At 45.4% G+C, this 19,831-nt stretch overlaps 1 protein-coding gene across 1 annotated transcript in view; it reads right to left on the bottom strand.

The window, feature by feature from the left end:
- The window catches only part of xpnpep2 (X-prolyl aminopeptidase (aminopeptidase P) 2, membrane-bound), a 109,640-nt gene that overhangs the window by 4,774 nt on the left and 85,035 nt on the right, over window positions 1-19,831 (bottom strand). Inside the window, exons 17-20 of the mRNA XM_068047966.1 lie at window positions 13,212-13,316; window positions 11,336-11,398; window positions 4,695-4,771; window positions 2,098-2,196 (exon numbers count right to left, since the gene is read on the bottom strand). Of these exons, the coding sequence (XP_067904067.1) occupies window positions 2,098-2,196; window positions 4,695-4,771; window positions 11,336-11,398; window positions 13,212-13,316 (344 nt within the window). The remainder of the gene's footprint in view (window positions 1-2,097; window positions 2,197-4,694; window positions 4,772-11,335; window positions 11,399-13,211; window positions 13,317-19,831) is intronic.

Genomic DNA, 19,831 nt, shown 5'->3' with positions numbered 1-19,831 from the left:
CCCCCCCACCCCCGACCAATCCACATTGTTGTTAACCCGCTCCCTCCCCTCTGCACAGAGAAAGAAAATCCTCCTCCCCCACTCCCCATAGGTGTCATGCAACATTCCCTGAACAGGGATTTGAAGGCGCGGCATTGTTGGCCACCCAAATGAAGATCGGTGCGGTAAATAAGGAGGCGATGGGGCCCTCATTAAATCAGGTATGTAAATTAGTTTACATATTGAAATGGGGGTCCCATCGCCGAGGGGCAGGGCGGCCACCACGAGGCTTCACCGCTGCTGCCGACATCAGCACGGGTCAGTGGTGGGCATCTGCTGCACCGATCTTCATTGCCCCCATGCCACCGTTCCCGACGGTGGAGCGGCTTTAAAATCCAGCCCTAGATGCCTGTCCACAAATCCTAAAACAGTGAGCTCCTGATTTCTGACTTCTTCAGGATGAGGGCGACGTTGGGTACATTTTTCACCCCCCTATCCAGAGGTTTGAACATTGTGTCCCTCCGGACCCAGTCCATTTTGGATCCCCAGATGAAGCGGAAAATGGTTCGGGTGACCGCCACAGCGCAGGAATGGGGTATGGGCCAGACCTGCGCCACGTACAGCAACAACGTGAGTGCCTCGCACCTGATGACCAGGTTCTTACCCACAATGGAGACAGATCACTGCCCCCACATGCTCAGCTTGTGTTGTACCCTGGCTACTCGCTCCCTCCAGGTTTTGGTGCACGCCCCGGCCCTTCCGAACCATATCCCCAGCACCTTCAGGTAGTCTGACCTGACGGTGAAGGGGACAAAGGATCAGTCAGCCCAGTTCCCAAAGAACATGGCCTCGCTCCTGCTGTGGTTAACCTTGGCTCCCGAGCCCAGTTCGAACTGGTCGCAGATACTAATCAGTCTGCGAATGGACAGCAGATCCGAACAGAAGATGGTGACGTCGTCCATGTACAAGGAGGTTTTAACCTGGGTGCCTCCACTGCCTGGGATTGTCACCCCTTTTATGCCTTATAGACTCAGCAAAGGGTTCAATACAGCAAACAAACATGACAGGGGAGACAGGATAGCCCTGTCTGACTCCAGATTGGATCGGGAAACTTTCTGATTCCCACCCATTGATTGAGACTGCGCTGCTGATGTTTGTGTAGAGCAGTTTGATCCAATTGCAGATTCCCTTCCCAAACCCCATTTTAGAAAGCACGTCCATCATGTAAGTGTGTGATATCCTGTCAAAAGCCTTCTCCTGGTCCAGGCTGATGAGGCAGGTGTCCACCCTCCTGTCCCGTATATAGGCGATCGTATCCCTGAGTAGCACGAGACTATCAGAGATCTTCTTGCCGGGTACAGTACAGGTCTGGTCAGGGTGAATCACCAACTCCAGAGCAGACTTGACTCAACTGGCTATGACTTTGGACAGAATCTTGTAGTCAACATTGAGCAGTGAGATGGGCCGCCAATTTCTGATTTCTGCCCTCTCCCACTTCCGCTTGTAGATGAGGGTGATGATGCCTTTCCTCATGGATTCCTTGTGCACCACATGTTACTGCCCCACGTGTCTTTGCAGCAATAATTTGCAAAGTGATGCAGGCAGCAGTGCTGATGGAGGTGCAGCACCTTTTTGTCAGTGCATGACGGGGAGGAAGCATGGAATTTCTGATCAGGGTTATTTTAATCTGTTGAAAATAAATGAATTAACAAAGCAGTTAAAATATCTGATTGGAAAATCTAGGCTACACTTTTGCATTTCATGATTTTTTTTCCCCCACCAGTTTCCCAACATCTAAATGAGCTGCATGGTGACCTGAGCAAGAAGTTTGGTGAGCTGCACAATCACAAACCCTCAAAAAAAACCTTGTATTTATATAGCGCCTTAATTATAATAAAACACTCCAAGGTACTTCACAGGAACATTACCAAACAAAATTTGGTACCAAGCCACATAAGGAGATATTAAGATTGGGGATCAAAAGCTTGGCCAAAGTCATAAGTTGTGAGGAGAAAGAGGCAGAGAGGTGGAGAAGTTTAGGGAAAGAATTCCAGAGCTTAGGTTCTAGGCAAGCTACAGCACTAAATCATCTTACAGATCAGACAAGTAACAACTCACCTGCTGTTTGTTCATGATGGACAAGTCGATCAGTTTTCTTTCATAAGGAACTAGAGACACGTGCTCAAAAGTGAGGTAGGATACTCCTCCAAACATGTGCTGCATAAAGGAATGTTTAAAACAATTCTTATTTCATATACCTTTTAAATGACATGAGAATCACTTGTGCCTTCTGTTATTACTGTTTCTTGTGACCCTTTAATCTGGCAGGATGTATTCAGGTATGAAGTCATCTAATTGACTAGTTTTAACCCAAGCTTTCAATAAAATACTGTAGTCAGAATCAAAAAGTCCAAAGGGACATTTAAAATCCAAATGGAGTTGAATATGATACTAAGGACACTGAAAGGCAATTAGCTGTTTAACAAGAGTTACTAAAAAAAAAGGCTTGCATTAATGTAGTGCCTTTCACAACAACTGGACTTACAGCCAATGAAGTATTTTTGAAGTGTAGTTACTGTAGTACTGTACTGTAGTAACGGCAGCAATGCACACAGCAAGCTCCCAGAAACAGCAACATGATAATGACCACATAATCTGTTTTTGTGATGTTGATTGAGGGATAAATATTGGCCAAACACCAGAAATAACTCCCCCGCTGTTCTTCAAAATAATGCTAAGGGATCTTTTATGTCTGCCGGAGAGGGCAGATAGGGCATCAGTTTAATCTCTCATTCAAAAGGCAGCATTCCCTCGATACCCCACTGGAGCATCAGCCTTGATTGTTATGCTTAGGTCCTAGAGTGGGATTTGAACCAGAATCTACTGGCTATCAGGCAAGAGTACTATCAACTGAGCTACAATGAACATAATAGTACAGACCACATTTTTTCTGTAAAGTGAAAAAAAAACACTGCTAAATTTGGATTACATCAACATGTACAACAGAAAGAGCAAGAAAACAAGTGTCAGCAGGTGTAACAGCATTTTCAAAAAAGGATTTGTTTTTACAAACAACAAAAAGAACTGGTTTCCTGCTACAGCTCTGGTTGTATCATTTGAAATCACTGAAGTCTTCTGATACTGCAGAAACATTCAATTCATTGGCAGGCAGCCAAATAAGAGATGCTGATTAAAGAGCATACAGTCTTATAATATATAACATAGTTTTTACAAGGAAGAGTGATACCTGGTTATGAATACAAAGCAGAACTTCGTTAGAACTCAATGTAACGTCTGCAACCAAAATGCTGATCCACGTTCTCTTTCCGACAATTTTGAAAAATCTCTTTAAAGGATTCAAGTAAAATGATATGTGAAGCCTGATGTGTATATAAAATTTATCTGAACCCTAAAATGCCTTGTCATAGCTCACGTAGATATTGCCTTTTATCAGATCTAAATTCAGTTAATGGGAGTGGATTTTTGTCTGTTCTGGTTTCTCCTCTCACCACCAGTTGGTGACATGGTAGAAAGCAGAAGTCAATACATCAATACATAGGTTAAGTGAATGGGCACAAATTTGGCAGATGGAATATAATGTGGGAAAATGTGAGGTTATCCACTTTGGTAGGAAGAATGGTAAAGCAGAATATTATTTAAATGGAGAGTGATTATAGAAAGCTGCAGTACAGAGGGATCTGGGTGTCCATGTACATGAATCACAAAAATTTGGCATGCAGGTACAGCAAGTAATTAGGAAGGCAAATGGAATGTTGGCATTTATTGCAATGGAGATGGAGTATAAAACTGTACAGGGCGTTGGTGAGATCACACTTAGAGTACTGTGTACAGTTTTGGTCTCCTTATTTAAGGATGAATATACTTATTTGGGTTCAGAAAAGGTTCACTAGGTTGATTCCTGGGTTGACGAGGTTGTCTTATGAGGTAAGGTTGGGCCTATACTCATTGGAGTTCAGAAGAATGAGAGACGATCCTATTGAAACATAAGATTTTGAGGGGCCTTGACAGGGTAGATGCAAAAAGGATGTTTTCCCTCACGGGGATCCTAGAAATAGGAGGCACAGTTTCAGAATAAGAGCTCTCCCATTTAAGATGGAGATGAGGAGGATTTTTTTTCTCTCAGAGGGTCATTAAATTTGGAATTTTCTACCCCAAGAGCAGTGGAGGCTGGATCACTGAATATATTCAAGGCTGAGTTAAACAGATTTTTGATCTACAAGGAAGTCGAGTGTTACGGGGGGCAGACAGGAAATTGGAGTTGATGCCACGATCAGATCAGCCATGATCTTATTGAATGGCGGAGCAGGCTTGAGGGCAAAATGGCCCTCTCCTGCTTCTATTTCTTGTGTAGTTAAGGATGATAATGCTTATAAGAGATCTCGCAAGGTGATCACGTGGTGATGTGTAGATAGGAAAGGGATTATGCACCACGGTTGCAAACTCAAAGGCTGTCATTGGTGATTTTGCCTCTGCTGTTGGTAAGGCAGAAATTGGATTCTGGATTTTGATGGAGAATTATAGGTGAGGTAAACATTAATCTGGAAGGGAGTGATGACATTAGCTGGTACTGAAGTTGTAAAAAGCACTTGTGTGGTCTGAATACAGGGCATTTATAAAAAGTTTCCTGTTAACCAAATGGGAAAATCTGTCGGGTGTACTTGAGGTACAATGCTGACACATTCCACAAGTGTTACCTTAGTTTCTGCCTTTACTACCATGGCGACATCTTCAATCCGAATTCCAAATTCATTATCTTCATAATAACCAGGCTCTGGAAATGGAAAAATTAACAAGCATGATACACAGCATAAAGAGCTACCCTTGCAGAAGCAGCAAATATAGGCCGGATGTCAAGTTATTCTTCACACAAAAGATGATCAATACTTGTAATAAAGTTGTTTAAGTGAAAACCTTGGGGTCCATTCAGAAACAGTTCGATACTGTGATGACGAGTTGCAGATTTATTCCCAGATAGATGGGTTACGAGGGATCTCATTTGTATTCATTTTTTGATCATGTGAACCTTGATTCCTCGACTAATACTAACGCACTAATGCTGTGTACAATTTGCACTTTATATCAGTAGTTGGGACAATGTAGTGAGTAGCTCAGGGCATAATCTCTGTGCGACCCATATATAAAAATGGTTTTGTAAAAGATATCATTGTTAATGTGAAGGTTTAAGGGCAAGTAATAAAAAAAATGACCTTTGGTCAAACAAAATTGGGCGAGAAATTCTTGCCCTCAGTTAATGTGAACTCATAGTTATCTGGGCAGAGGAGTAGTTTTGGGGCATGATTGGAGCTCGACTGTGTCTCTACAACTTTTTGTGTATAAAGTTGTGATGGAGAGGGCTGGCACTTCTTTGGCCCTGCCTCGCCCTGTACTCAAATCAGAAAAGGAGGCAGGACTGGCAAGATAACATTACCCACAAAGAAACCTGTGGACGCAATTCTGGCTTCTGAATGCCAACAGCTTGCAGAGCAATTCGCTGCTATTTAGAAATCAGCACACATTGGGCAGCATCTTACTTTCTTTGAAACTTTTCTGCCATTGGGAACAATTGTGGGTCTTGATCCTGATGGTACCTGCTGGCTGCACGGCATTGTGATCTTTCACTAGGATGCCAATTAAGAGGCCGCCTCCACATTCGTTGTCCAATTAAGGATGCTGGGCAACTTCCCAAGGCAGAAAGCCCAATCAGAGGGCCTGAAGATCTGCACAGCCAGCAGCCCCACAGGGAGAGGTGAGCACTGCTGAGGCATGCAAGGGACCGTGAAGGTGCCTCAAAATGGAAGCGCTCTCTGCAGCATTCTGAAAATGTAAAAATTGTTCAGGGCCACAGCAGTCAGGCCATCTGTATGGAGAGGAAACCCCTCCACAGATTGGCTTGTGGCTGCAGCTGTAGTCCTCTCATCACAGCGGCTCCATACTGGGGTGATTAAGAGGCGCTGATGCCCCTGGACCTGCCGCTGAGAGGCTGCCTCCATTTACCTGTTGGGCTGCAACTATATTGGGGGACCTGCTCTCTGTCGGGAAGATCCCAGTGGCGCCATAAGCCTGTCCCCAATTGGCCCATCAATAAGCCTAACTGGCTGCTCACCACCGCATTCATCCCGCCTTGGGCAAGATTGCTTGGAGGTGGGAACATGTCGGGTAGCTGACTCGACATGCTAATTTCCAAGTTTCCACCCAACATGTCCAGAAACCTGTTTTTTAAAAAAAACAGCAACTGCAGCCTCATGAAAAGCAAGCAATGGTAATGTGGAAGTTTCTCACCCCATCCCCCACAGGGTGGATACCTGGAAAGCACCATAAAACTGCTTGGATGCCTACCCCCTTTATACCATTAATATTTGCTGTTCTCCGCTCCTCCACTGTTCCCATCTTCTCTTCTACAACTCAGTGTTCTTTCACCCTTACCTCCCTCCTTCCATTTTCCCCCTCACTCCCCTGCTTGACTCCAATTATTTCATTACCTTCTTGCCCTGCTTGATCTAAATGTAGCATTTGGTTTTGACTCCCCATATGCAACACCAAGAGAAACTGTAGTTATTCTAAAAACTATACGTTGCTGCTTCATGCTAGTCTCAGTTATTTGCACTCTATCTGCTAACTTTCCTGCATTCCAGGACTTGAACACAAACTTTGAAACTGATACATCACCATATTGTCAGAGGTACCGTCTTGCAGTTGAGATGAGGTGGTAACGTTAGCATAGTGATAGTGTTACTGGACTACTAATCCAAAGGTCTGGACTAATACTCAGGCAATATGAGTTCAAATCCCAACTGCAGCTGGTGGAATTTAAACTCAATGAATTAATAAATCTGGAATAGTAAACTAGTAATGGTAACTATGGGATTGCAGTAAAAACCCATCTGGTTCACTAATCCCCTTTAGGGAAGGAAATCTGTTGTCCTTACCTGGTTTTTCCTACATGTGACTCCAGACGTACATCAATGTGGTTGACTCTTAAATGCCCTCTGAAATGGCCTAGCAAGCAACTCAGTTGTATTAAATTGCTACACAAAAGAGTAAAACTGGGTGGACTACCGGGAATGGCAAAGGCACAACCTGCCCAGTCAATCTTGCAAGGTCCTCCTTGTTAACAACTGTGGAGGTGCCAAAATTGGACAGCTATCCCACAGACGAGTCAAGCAACAGCCTGATATAGTCATACTCACCAATCACACTTTACAGCCAATGTTACATCACCATCCCTGGGTATTTCCTGTCCCGCTGGCAGGACAGACCTACCAGTCAGGAGGCAATAACCCTGGGAGTCCTCACGACATTATCTCATGGCATCAGGTTAAACATGGGCGAGGAAACCTCCTACTGATTACCACCTACTACCCTCCCTCATGCAGCTGATAAATCAGTGCTCCTCCATGTTGAACTCCACTTGGAAGAAGTATTGAGGGTAGCAAGGGCACAGAATGCACTCTAGGTGGGGGACTTCGATGTCCATCACCAATAATGGTTCAGTAGCACCACTAATGACTGTAATGGGTTCCTTACGTTGTCTGATGCAACATAAATGAGATGCGTGGAGTCCAATTATTCTGAAGATCTCTAACTTTATTAACAGCTAAACAAGTATATACAGTACAAAGCAAACTATGTACAGAACTTTCCTCTAGGTGTTACAGTTGCACAGTGACCCTGGCTGGTAGTCACATGACTACATCCTGGTACTTAGCTCATGAAAATACTGAAATCTTAAAGGGGCATCACTCTTAAGGCGATCACACAACATCCCTTTTCTTTCCAAAGATAAGTCTCGTATACTACAAGTAAAAACACATAAAATTAGATATCACAATTAGTTATACGGGATATAGATTATAACATTTACAGATATGAAGATAGGAATAGTGAAATTTACAAGTGCAGAGGCTTAAAAGTCCATATATCATTTTGGTGGTTTAACAACGTGTGCTCGGGGAATTTGCATCTCATCTGCCTTCAGCCTGCTAATAAACTCTGTTGCTTTTCTCAAGATGACCACCTTTGAGGCCCTGTCATTCTTGGAAAGTTCCAGCACCTCATCTCGAACAGCCAACAGACAATGTTTCAACTCATTCCTTGTCTGCCTCTTCAGGACATTGTGTGTCCTTCGCCTCTCCTCATCCTCCGCGTCTGAAGGTCCTGGGCACAAGGCTGAGGACTTGTTGGGGAAGGAGTAGTTCGCCTCATGGAGATAACTGTCCATTATGGTTCATGGTGGTGCTAGTGGTTCTCTAGAGAGCAGAAGAGATGGTGCGGCATAGTTGTGCTGTAACTGGATTTTCAGACTGCACCGTTTGATGCTGACCCGAGCGGGTTCTGGTCCTTGGAGATCTCCCCTTGGCAATACTCCCCACTGCCAGCCTTTGCTTCTCAGTGGTTACAATGTCAATCTCTTCTTCTGAATCGCTGGAGCAAGAAGAGACACTGTGCATTGACAAAGAACTTTCACCATCTGATTTTGGATCTTCATCCTCTTGGCGTGGTATCTCTGAGAGGAGGCTGATACTGTCCAAACCAGAACTACTGAGATCCTGGAGGAACTGTGTCTCAGTGTGGGTACCCTTGGTCTCTTCTGTTGTAATGGGTGATCTTGTGCATAATTATGATGTTGAGATCGCTACACACTGGTAGTCCTGCGACTGCTGGTTTGTTTGTGTCTATCAGGTAAAATATTTTTGGTTTCCATGCCGACTTGCCATAGCTGCATTGCATTGTTAGTGTGCCACTGCAAGAGATGGGTGACCCATTGTATGTAGTTAACTTTGCAGTTGTCGATCGTATAATTGATTTCCAATGACTCTAGTACATATCCATGAGGATTCGGACTGGTAGAATACTTGCACTAGCTCTGGTGTCAATCTTAACCCTGAGTGTGTGTTCGCCAACTTTCTTTGGCACATGATGTTAATGCTAGCAAAAGCTTCCAGTTGTTTGACTTCATCAACACAATGTGTCAGGTTCACAATGTGGAACACCTGCTCGTCTTCTGGCTGAGAATTGCTTCACTCTGAGTCTTGTCTCAGGTCTGTTTCACTGTGGACTTCATGTATTGGCTTGCGTTTACGTAGGTCTCGGGAGTTCTCTTTGCTGCTGTTGCCCTGTTGCTGCACCTGTCTTCCGTTTGTATCCTACTGTGACTTCTGGCTGCGTCTTTGGAGCCAGATATCTTGTGTAAGCAGTTCCAGTGTCCTTTTGCACCGCACGCCTTGCACAGATCTTGAAATACAGCACAACTTCATGGTGAGTCGGACAAACCACACTTACCACATAGCTTGCTCGCTTTTTGCGACCTGGTTATTGTGCCGATACTGTTAGCTTCACCTAGTGCTTACAAATGCTGTTGTCCAGCTACAATGGCTTTGCATTTCCTGCCATCTTCTAGCAGTACATCAATGCTGCGACTTTTCTTTTTCACCAGGAGGTCTTTTTGAAACGCTTCAGTGGGTGTTGAGACAATCACCAGCTCCATTATTTGCTCCAACAGCTCAGTTTCTGAAAAGTCACTTTGTTGCCCTTACTACGGCATCTGCTGACAAACTGATCTATTGATTCCTGTGGCTGTTGCCTGTAGGACATCAATTCTAGGCAGTGAATTCTAAGTTCACTCTTAATCAGAGCTGATCTTCTAGCACTTTCCATAACTTTGTGGGATCTTTCTGGTCCTCTTCAGATAAGCTAGAGGTATTGGTTCTCTGGTTCTAAAATCACTTGGTCTGTGAAGCATGACCGCATTCTTTGTTTAAAAAGTTTGAATTTTGATAGGATATCAATGGCCTTCCAGTTCATGCTGGGAAATTTGGTATCTATTTTCTTCCTGACTTGAAACTATATCGTCGTTCCTTCACTGTCGCTGGGTCAAAATCCTGGAACTCCCTTCCTGACAGCACTGTGGGTGTACCTACTTCACATGGATTGCAGCGGTTCAAGAAGGCAGCTCACCACCACCTTCTCAAGGGCAATTAGGGATGGGGAGCAAATGCTGGTCTTGCCAGTGAAGCTCACATCCCATGAAAAAATTTAAAAAACTCAGAGGCCTTATTTATTTAGATGGATGCAAAAAGCCCCATCGTGTTATTCAAAGAAACTTTGAATTTTATGCTGGTGGCGAGGTCTGGACATCAGAGGAAACCAACGGTGAGATCCCCTTGTTGCCCCTTGTACGGAAGGCCCGCCAAATTTAGTGCCAATCATGCACTTAACGTGACAGTGGTGGGCCTTCCATATGATTTAGGACCCCATCGCTGGAAATCCCAGCCTTACAGAGCTGCTGTCCAATCAGAGGCCGGCAGCTGGAGCAACACGGTGGAGGCACTGGCTGCTGCTGTAGCTGCAACGACTGCACACCAAAGTCAGGTGCTGGAACCAGGCTTAAGGTAGGTCAGAGTGGGAGGCGTCTCACAGGGTGGGGGTCGTTTGGGAGGGGGGAGGCAGCAAGGGTAGGAGAGTGGCCGTCAACAGGGCCCCACCCCCCTTCTTGATGCCGAGTCCCTTGTTCAGGCGTTAAGTGCCATTGAACGAGGGACTCCCTCCCCAGCAGCTGGGAAGCAGCCCACATGGTTTTTGGTACCATGCTTCCAGTGCGATGAAAGTGCTGCCCGCTGCACGGGTGATTACGGCTGTGGTGGGAAAAGACCTTCATTGGGGATGAATTACCCAGTTAAGGGCCTCAATTGGCGAGGGGGCAAGAAGGCCAGTCACAGGCCTTCCCACCTCCGACAAAATTTCGGCAGAGGCGGGATGGTGGCGGCGTCCCCCACACCACCACTATCCCACCCAATTTTATGCTCTGTCTGCCTCCAAACCCACCACAGGAGACAGCATAACATTTCACCAGGGAGTTCTGCTGACATCCTGGTCAGCACTGGTCACTCAAAAAACATCAACAAAACAGGCAATTTAATTTGCTGTTTGTCAGACCTTGCTGTATACAATTCGGCTGCAATTTTTTCCTAGGTAAGAAAAGTGAGCACTTTAAAAAGTAATTATCTGTGAAGTGCTTGAGGATGGAATTAAATGCTATGTAACTACAAGTTCCCTCTTTCTCTCTGGTAAAATATAAAAGGATTTTAATCCAAATTTAAAAGCTATGCCTTTCTAATCTCCTCTCCTGCCTTGCAACCTCTTTGATTCCCTTTGCACCTCCCTGCGCCTCCTGCAAGTCCCCCACTGCCACCCCATGTCTCACCCAAGTACTGTTATGTTTTTGAAATTGAAGAATTCAGCAAACCAAAACTAATTATCTGAGCTCTAGGTTTTCCTTCATAGGCTCTTCTGGCACCATTTGCTTTTTTAAAATAATCTCCTTATAAGAAATGCTTACCAATAGATGTAAACATCCCCTCCCGAAGTGGGCAAGTATGAGGGCTCCCAATGCCAACTGGCCCTGTACATAAATATAAGTAAAATATAAGCAACATTCAATTTACATTTCTAAACAAGTAACTTGTGTTATTGCTGATAACTTGCTGACTCTGAAGGTTCTGAATGGCCAATACATGTAACAACTTGCCTGCAGCAAAATTAGGAGTTAACATTTGGGAAAGTGGATTATCTCATTGCATAAATATGGTTAGGTGAGCTCTTTGTGTAGAAAATTATGAAACAGAAATGACAAAGATGCTTACAAAAAAGATCTGAGATTGAGGGCCAGTAACATTGTTACCAGATATGCCCACAAGTATTTGCTATAGCTGCCAGTCACTACACTGATTAACTGACTCCAGTACTGTACCTCTTTATACCACTGTTTAAATGTTGAATCAGATCTGAAACTGGCTGAAGTCTGGCCATCATTTTGTAATATAGTTGGTCCAAATTATACTTGCTGTATTGAGGTTGGTTTCAAATAAACCCAAGTACTGATGCACATAAATAGATTCACACAGAGCACCAAATAGACACACACAAACACACAACACATGATGAATTCATACATACCATGATGTACTTGTATGCACACACAGACACCCACATGTCTAATGTATACACACACAAACTGTCTGATGCACAGGTGCATACCCATATACGCAGCATGCAATGCATGCACAAACAGACATCATTTCACATATACATACACATAAATATGCATGAGGAGTCTGGATTGCATTAACACTTCTTCACCAAAATCTATGAATGTTTATGTATTAAAACAATGTATTATATTTCTTGTATATCTTATATTTATTATGTTTTTCACAAATTCACATCATAACATTTGTAGTTTTATGTAATTCGTAAGATATATAATTGTCAAAAGCCTTCAAGTGATGCCATGGGATAACAGTATACAAAGATTTACTGCATTTGCCTGAAAATCCCCCTTCTGATATTTCAGAAGAGGCATTAAATATGCTAACACCACCATCAAACTAGTGGAGCGACATGAATTTCACACCAATGCATTGCATATTTGTACATTAGTATCTTGCAGAGTAATTTCAAGGCCAGCTTTTTAGTGCATGATACCCAAATAAAAACTCACAGGTCCCTGCCATTCTGGTTGACAAACATTAAAATGTTGTTCAAAATAACAGTTTAAAATATGTACAATGGCAATATGCAAATTTTTAGGAAAGGTCTATTAAGCTAAATAACTTTGTCTCCTTTGCATAGATCAACTCCATTCTAACCATTCCTCTAAATCTCCGTGTAATGCATGTAATTGCCTCTTCAATTTATTGATAATTGGTAATTTTCCAATCAGAAATTTATGTGCATTGTGTCCTGCCAGTAGATGCAGTTCTCCATTGGGAGGGCAAAACAAAAATTTATCCCAATAAAGTCGAATTCTGTGATCTTTCCTAATAGATTACTCTACAGGTTGATTTTCCTTTGAGTGAAAACCTAAATTCCCTACTAACAGCTAACATGCTAATTTTAACTTGTGAGGCTTGGTTTTACAAACTTTCACCACAGTGAAGGATTTCCTGGATCAATCCCCTTCATAATGCTGAAAATGTCTTACCGACAAATGCTTTTACAATGAAATGTTAACTTTTTTAGTATTTTGAAATGCATGAAAGGAAAGACCTGCACTTATATAGCACCTATCATGACCTCAGAATGTTCCAAAGTGCTTTACAGCCACTGACGTGCATTTGAAGTGTTGTCACTGTTGCAGTGTAGGAGATATTTGATATGCGCTTGTTTAATCTACAAAGAGGAAGTGTAATGATTAATAGTTTGAACATGCTCACATTCATGAACGCCGAGGAAGTTGCCGATTCCATGTCCAGTTCCGTGTTTGTAGTTCAGTCCCACTTCCCACAAAGCATGTCGAGCCCATACATCAAGTTCATCCCCTAATGGAAAACTCATAATTAATACAGGACGGACAAAATTTTAAAGTCAGAAATACCTTTGGGACATCTAAACCAGACGCAAACACCTCGGCTGGAATTTTACAACAGGGCAAAGGTCCCGCCCACTGGCCAAAGTGTCAGGGTGCGCCGACCTCCACCAGGCCTGGAAGCCATGCTGTAATTTTACATGGCCCAGGCCTTTAATTGGCTCTGGGTGGGTCTTACGCCCCTCTGAGGCAGCAAGTCCTGCCTCCAAGAGCTGCCAGCCAATCAGTGGGCTGGCAGCTCCTCAGTCCCAGTAGTGCCACCAGGAGCGGTGGCCACTGCTAAGACTGCATCCAGCCAGAAGAGGACCGTGGACGTTGGCCTCCATTAAGGTGAGCCTCGCCGGGGCCAATCGGCTGGGCCCTGGTGAGAAGGTAGGGGTTGTTCAGAAGGGCGGGGTGAGGTGTTCCATTGGGGACGGATTGTGCTGCTGGGCGTGGCCCTCTGTGGGGCACCGGGTGCCCGATCAGGAAGGCAAACCCCCGGGCCCGCAAGGAGACCACCAGGTTTTAATGAGCAGCCTCCACAGGTGCTCAAATTCCTGGCTGCTGCTGGTAAAATACCAGCGGCGCAGGATGAGGCCCTTAAATGGCAAATAATTGGCAACTTAAGGGCCTCAATTGGCCTGGGGCAGGTGGGCCGTTTGTCACCTCTCCCACCGCTCAAAAATTGCATCGGGGGTGGGAAGGTGACGGGAACAGCACCCCCACCCCACCTGCCCCCCACACAATTTTACACCCCCCCATCTCCAGCCCACTCCCACGGCGGGTGTAAAACCCTGGCTCTCATCTTCCCGAAATGCATTTATAAGGCTCATAAACCAAACAAAAATCATGTCTAAAGTGCTCCAAATTTTATTTTATATGAATTTACAGGCTACCAGGTGCTGTGGAAGGCTGGCAGTTATTGCCCATTCCTATGATCAAGAAGAAGTATTGGGGAACAATGAGCTCCTCAGTGGCTCAGAAAATGAGTAGGTGAGCTATACAATAGCAGCAATTTGCATTTATATAGCATTGTTAATATAGTAAAACATTGTAAGGTGCTTCATAGGAGCATTATCAAGCAAAATTTGACATTGAGCCATTAAGGAGGCAGAAGGACAAGTGACTAAAAGCTTGGTGAAGAGATAGTTTGATAAAGAGCATCTTAAAGGAGAAGAGAGATCAAGAAACCACCAGATTTAATCACTAGTCAGCTGATTCCAGCCGGCGACAGTGGTGGTGTTATGATTAACTTCAGTGCCCTTATGCAAAGGAGGAAAACATCAACTGGGGGTTTCTCTTGGTTGCTACCAAATGATTCCAGCTGGAAGGGTACATGTAGGTGCTGCAGGAGAACATCTTCATGCTCAGGTTAGATGCTTGAGTGGTTAAATGGGCTGCTCAAAATCACTAGTAAGGGTCATGCAAACAACAATGACCACTTGGGTGAGGTACTAAGTTCCATCAACAAGGAGCCAACACCCTCAGGAGAAAGAAGTGCAGCACTGATACAAAAGATTTGACTGGAGAATGGTTTGAGATATGGCTGAAAGAAGGGCAGGAATGGCAGCTCAACATTCCTGGTTACAAGGTTTTCAGACAAGATAGGAGGATAAAAAAGGAGGGGGGTTGCAGTATTGATTAAGGAAACAATTATAGCTGGGAGCAGGGATGATATGGTAGAAGGATCATCAAATGAGGCCATCTACAAGAGAGACAAGATTTATAGGGGACAGGCAGGAAAATGGAGTTCAGGCCACAATCAGATCAGCTATTATCTTATTGAGTGGCAGATCAGGCTCAAGGGGCCGAATGGTCTACTCCTGCTCCTATTTCTTATGTTCTTACACGGATTGAACTGAAGAACAAAAATGGAGCAATTGCTGGGATTGCACTACAGACCTCCAAACAGCCAGAAGGAAATAGAAGAGCAAATATGTAGGCAAATCTCTGAGAAGTTCTAAAACAATAGGGCAGTAATAGTGGGGGATTTCAACTACTCTAATATTAACTGGGATAGAATTAGTGTGAAAGGCACAGAGGGAGCAGAATTCTTAAAATCCATTTAGGAGAATTGTTTTAGCCAGTGTGTAACAAGCCCAAAAAGAGGGGGGGTGGGGGGGGGGTGGGGGGTGGGGGTGGACTTAGTTTTAGGGATTGAAGCTGGCAGGTAGAAGAGATATCCGTTGGGGAGCACTTTGGTGGAAGTATTCATAAATCAATTATATTTATGGTAGTTATGGAAAAGGACAAAGATAGACCAGGAATAAAAGTTCTCGATTGGGGAGAAGCTAATTTTACCAGGCTGAGATGTGATTTAGCTGAAGTGGACTGGAAACAGCTACTTGAAGGTAAATCGGTGCCAGGTCAGTGGGATGCATTCGAGGAGGAGATAGTAAGGGTTCAGAGTATGTTCCCTTGAAGAAAAAGAGTGGGACTAACAAATTTAAAGCCCCCAGGGCTTAAAGGTGAGGATAAAGAAAAAAAGGGAAGCTAATGACAGATACCGAGGGTTTAATACTGTAGAAAAACTAAAGATTATAAAGTGTAAGGGTGAAATTATAAAGGAAATTAGGAAAGCAAAGAGAGGGCATGAAAAAATATTGGTAAGAACTAGATCCCATGTCATAAGAGGGTCAATGATCTCCTTCCCTCTGCCCAGGTGAGTTCTCCATACCTCTCTCCTTTATGGGGCTTGCATGTGGCTACGCAGGAGGGAACACGACATGGGGAGGGAGTGGCTACAAAGGTGGTGGCAAAGGGTTAGGCATCACTGCATGGCTGCTTCTCGGTGACAGGCTGCCTTCTTTCACAAGTCAACCCCATTTCGTCCCGAGAGTGGACATGGAGAGGAACCATGTTGAAAACTACATCAGGGGACGAGGGGCTGTCACTAGCATAGCAGTTCTGTTGCTTTTCCTGTGAAGTCTTACTATGCCCTCTTTCTACAGGCAGGAGAAATGGGCCCATAAAACCAGGGAGACACTGAGGAATGGCGGTGGGATCCCTGATGTGTATCCTCTGACGCCATAAGCAGAGGAGGCTCTGGAGCTAGCGGGGCCCAAGGTAACCGTGCAATTGCAGATCGTGAGACTGGAGTGTCTGCACAACAGAATGAGGAGACATTGTGGTCATGTGTCCTCCACCACACTTCTGGAAACCACATCACGCATGGTCAGCATGACAAGATCTGAGCAACCTAACCCACGGATGTTTGTGTTCTCTCATGCAGGTTGTCGAATGCTGGAGGCAAGTGCAGCTATGGGACAGGGGGCCTCCTCTGAGGAGGAGGAACAGTCAGAGGATGCAATGTTGCATCATTCTCCTGTACCCTTCACCAGCGCAGATACTTGCACCTCAGTGGGTATGCACTCGGGCTTAGATTCAGGGTCACAAGCTGGTGAGAGCACCACACACATGCCCGAGCAGCTGACTGAGACTGACAGGCAAGGTCACTGACAGTCAGAGGACTGTGGGTTGCCAGGCCCATGCTGAGCTTTAGGCTGACGACGAGCCTCTGGTCTCAGCAGCAAAGAACATGCTGGAATTGCAGAGAGAGGTAATGCAACATCTGGCAGAGATGGCTGCGCATTGCCTCTGGCATCTCTGCCAGATGTTGCATTACTTCTCTCTGCAATTCCAGCATGTTCTTTGCTGCTGAGACCAGAGGCTCGTCGTCAGCCTAAAGCTCAGCATGGGCCTGGCAACCCACAGTCCTCTGACTGTCAGTGGCCTTGCCTGTCACAGTCTCAGAGGCAATGCGCAGCCATGAGTGGATCATGGAGGAGTCCATCCATGCCATGACTGCTGCCATGTCTCAGGCATGTGAGTACAAGACTTCCTCCATTGAGAGGTTGGCGATCCCCATGGAAAACCAGATCCCGCAGATGTGCACAGACCTGCACACCATCTCCTTGGCCGAGCTCAACTCAGCAGTGGCAAGGCTGGAGATGGACAAGGTGCCTGGAGTCTTCTCCAGCTCGTCCTTTTACGGTCAGCAGGGAGGTTCAAATTAGCATTGAAAAGTTGCGGGGGGGGGGTGGGTGGTGGTGGTGGTGGGGAGGAGAGACTGACCTCCGCATCTAGGGCCTCCCCTCAGGGTGTTCTGAATGTGGACAGCGGCTCCTCAGTCCTCCGCCAGTGACCCACGATGGCCACTTGGGTGGAGCTGTGGCAAATGTTGTACTGAGAATCCAAGGCAAGCGGGAGGCCAGAAAAGCTGTGGCACCTGGGACTGTTGAAGTATGTAGGCGTTGTGGTTGCTTCCCGGGAAGCAGGCAAACCCCTGCAGGAAACAGTTTCGGTAGTCACAAACCAGATGTATGTTGTTAGAATGAAAGCCTTCCTGTTGATGAAGGTAGTTGGCTGGTCCGTTGGAACCTTGATGGCCACATGCATGCAATCTATCATGCATTGCACCTGGGGGATTCCAACAATGACCCCGAAACTGATGGTCCTCTCGGCCTACCAGGGTCGGTTCGGTACTGCACAGTCGCCAGCCCTCTTAAACAGGGCATTGGTCCTCCATGATGCAGTGGTGGGCTGCTGCCTGGGAGACCCCACACATGTTCCTGGTGGATCCCTGGAAAGAACCAGACATGTAGAAGTTGAGTGCCACGGTGATCTTCAGGGCCACAGGCATTGGGTGTCCACCGAGTCCATGGATCACAACTTGTCCTGCAGAATGGCCCATAAGTTGATGAGGACATCCATGGAGAGCTGCAGTCTTCGCTGACAATGCCGCCCAGACATTTGGAGGTAGCTGAGTTGAGTCCGGTACACTCTCTGGCTCGGCTAGGCCCTTCTTGGTGTAGTCAGCTGCTTCCGCTCTCCTCCCAGAACTTCATAGATTGGCGCAGCTACATCCAGGCCTCTGAGCCGCCACTGCATGGCATGGGGGTCCACAAAGGCGGGGTGTATGAGACCCAAGCCAGCTGATCTGTAGCCCTGCAGAGCTCTGCCCTTGCAGAGACAACCTTGTCTTGGCATCTTTGTCTTTGCTACTCCCCTCAGGCTATGTCCCTCAGTGCCCACTCTTGCAGAGAACCATCTCTTGATACTGTGTTCACTGGACCCTTGCACCCTACAATGAGCCCACTGAACCCTTGCACCTGAGTTATAGCCCATTGAACTCTTGCACTCGAGATGTAGCCCACCGAACCCTTGCACCAGAGAAATAGATCACCTGTGCAGAGTGCCCAGTATTGCAGGCCGACAGTGGCCTCCACTTCCCCTAGTCCTTTATCTACTGATCCCCATTGCTGCCTTCCCATGGCATCACTGAGGCCTCGCTTCAGTGCTGCCACCTTTAAAAGGCCGGGGATCATAAGGCATGTGATCTCTACATGCCTTTGACTAAATTTAACTCCCCCATAAAACTGCGATCACTTCAATGCAATGTATCACAACTAGCTCTTCAGCAATTTAAATTACAGTGCTGCTGCATCGGGGCAGCAATGCCACCTTGAACCTTTCCCGTTGCTGACTAAATCCAAAACCGACATCACGACATCAGATTTTCGGGCAAGTGCATCCATCACTATTTTTCGGCCTACCACACCTCCACTCCCAAAATTCAGCCCGTTGACCCATTTCCAAACCTCTGTGCTACAGGCATTGTGCCAGAGGGCTGGAGGGACAGCTAACATTGTACCATTGTTTAAAAAGGGAGAAAAGGATTGACCTAGTAATTACAGGCCAATCAGCCGAAACTTGGTGGTGGGACAATTATTAGAAGAAATTCTGAGGGACAGGATAAATCTTTATTTAGAAAGACACAGATTAATCAAAGTCAGTCAACACAAATTTGTTAAGGGAAAGTATATCGGACTAACATGATTGAATTTTTTATGGGGGTAACAAGGAGGGTTGATGAGGCTAGTGTATTTGTTGTAATCTATATGGATTTTGGCAAGGCTTCTGATAAGATTCCACATGGCAGACTGGTCATGAAAATAAAAGCCCATGGGATCTGAGGCAAAGTGTCAAGTTGAATCCAAACTTGGCTTAGATGCAGGAAGCAAAAGGTAATGGTTGCTGGGTGATTTTGCGACTGGAAGGCTGTTTCCAGTGGGGTTCCACAGGGCTCAGTACTAGGTCTCTTGCTTTTTGTTCTATATATATCAATGATTTGGGGGCGTGATTGCAGATGATACAAAAATTGGGCATGTGGTTGATAATGAAGAAGCTGTAGTCTGCAGGAAAATAACAATGGACTAGTTAGGTGGGTGGAACAGTGACAAATGGAGTTCAATCCAGAGAACTGAGAGGTAATGCATTTGGGGAAGGCTAACAAGGCAAGGGAATGCACAATAAATGGTAGGGTACTGAGAAGTGTATAAGAACAGAGGGTCCTTGGAGTGCATGTCCACAGATCCCTGAATGTGGCTGGACAGGTATATTAGGTGGTCAAGAAGGCAGATGGGATATTTGCCTTTATTAGCTGAGGCATAGAATATAAGAACTGGGAGGTTATGCTGGAACTAT

The sequence above is a fragment of the Heterodontus francisci genome, chromosome 15 (assembly GCF_036365525.1).
Source record: "Heterodontus francisci isolate sHetFra1 chromosome 15, sHetFra1.hap1, whole genome shotgun sequence".
Taxonomy (NCBI): Eukaryota; Metazoa; Chordata; class Chondrichthyes; order Heterodontiformes; family Heterodontidae; genus Heterodontus; species Heterodontus francisci.
Note: the sequence above shows the minus strand (reverse complement) of the source record. Positions and strands in the feature narration are given on the sequence as shown.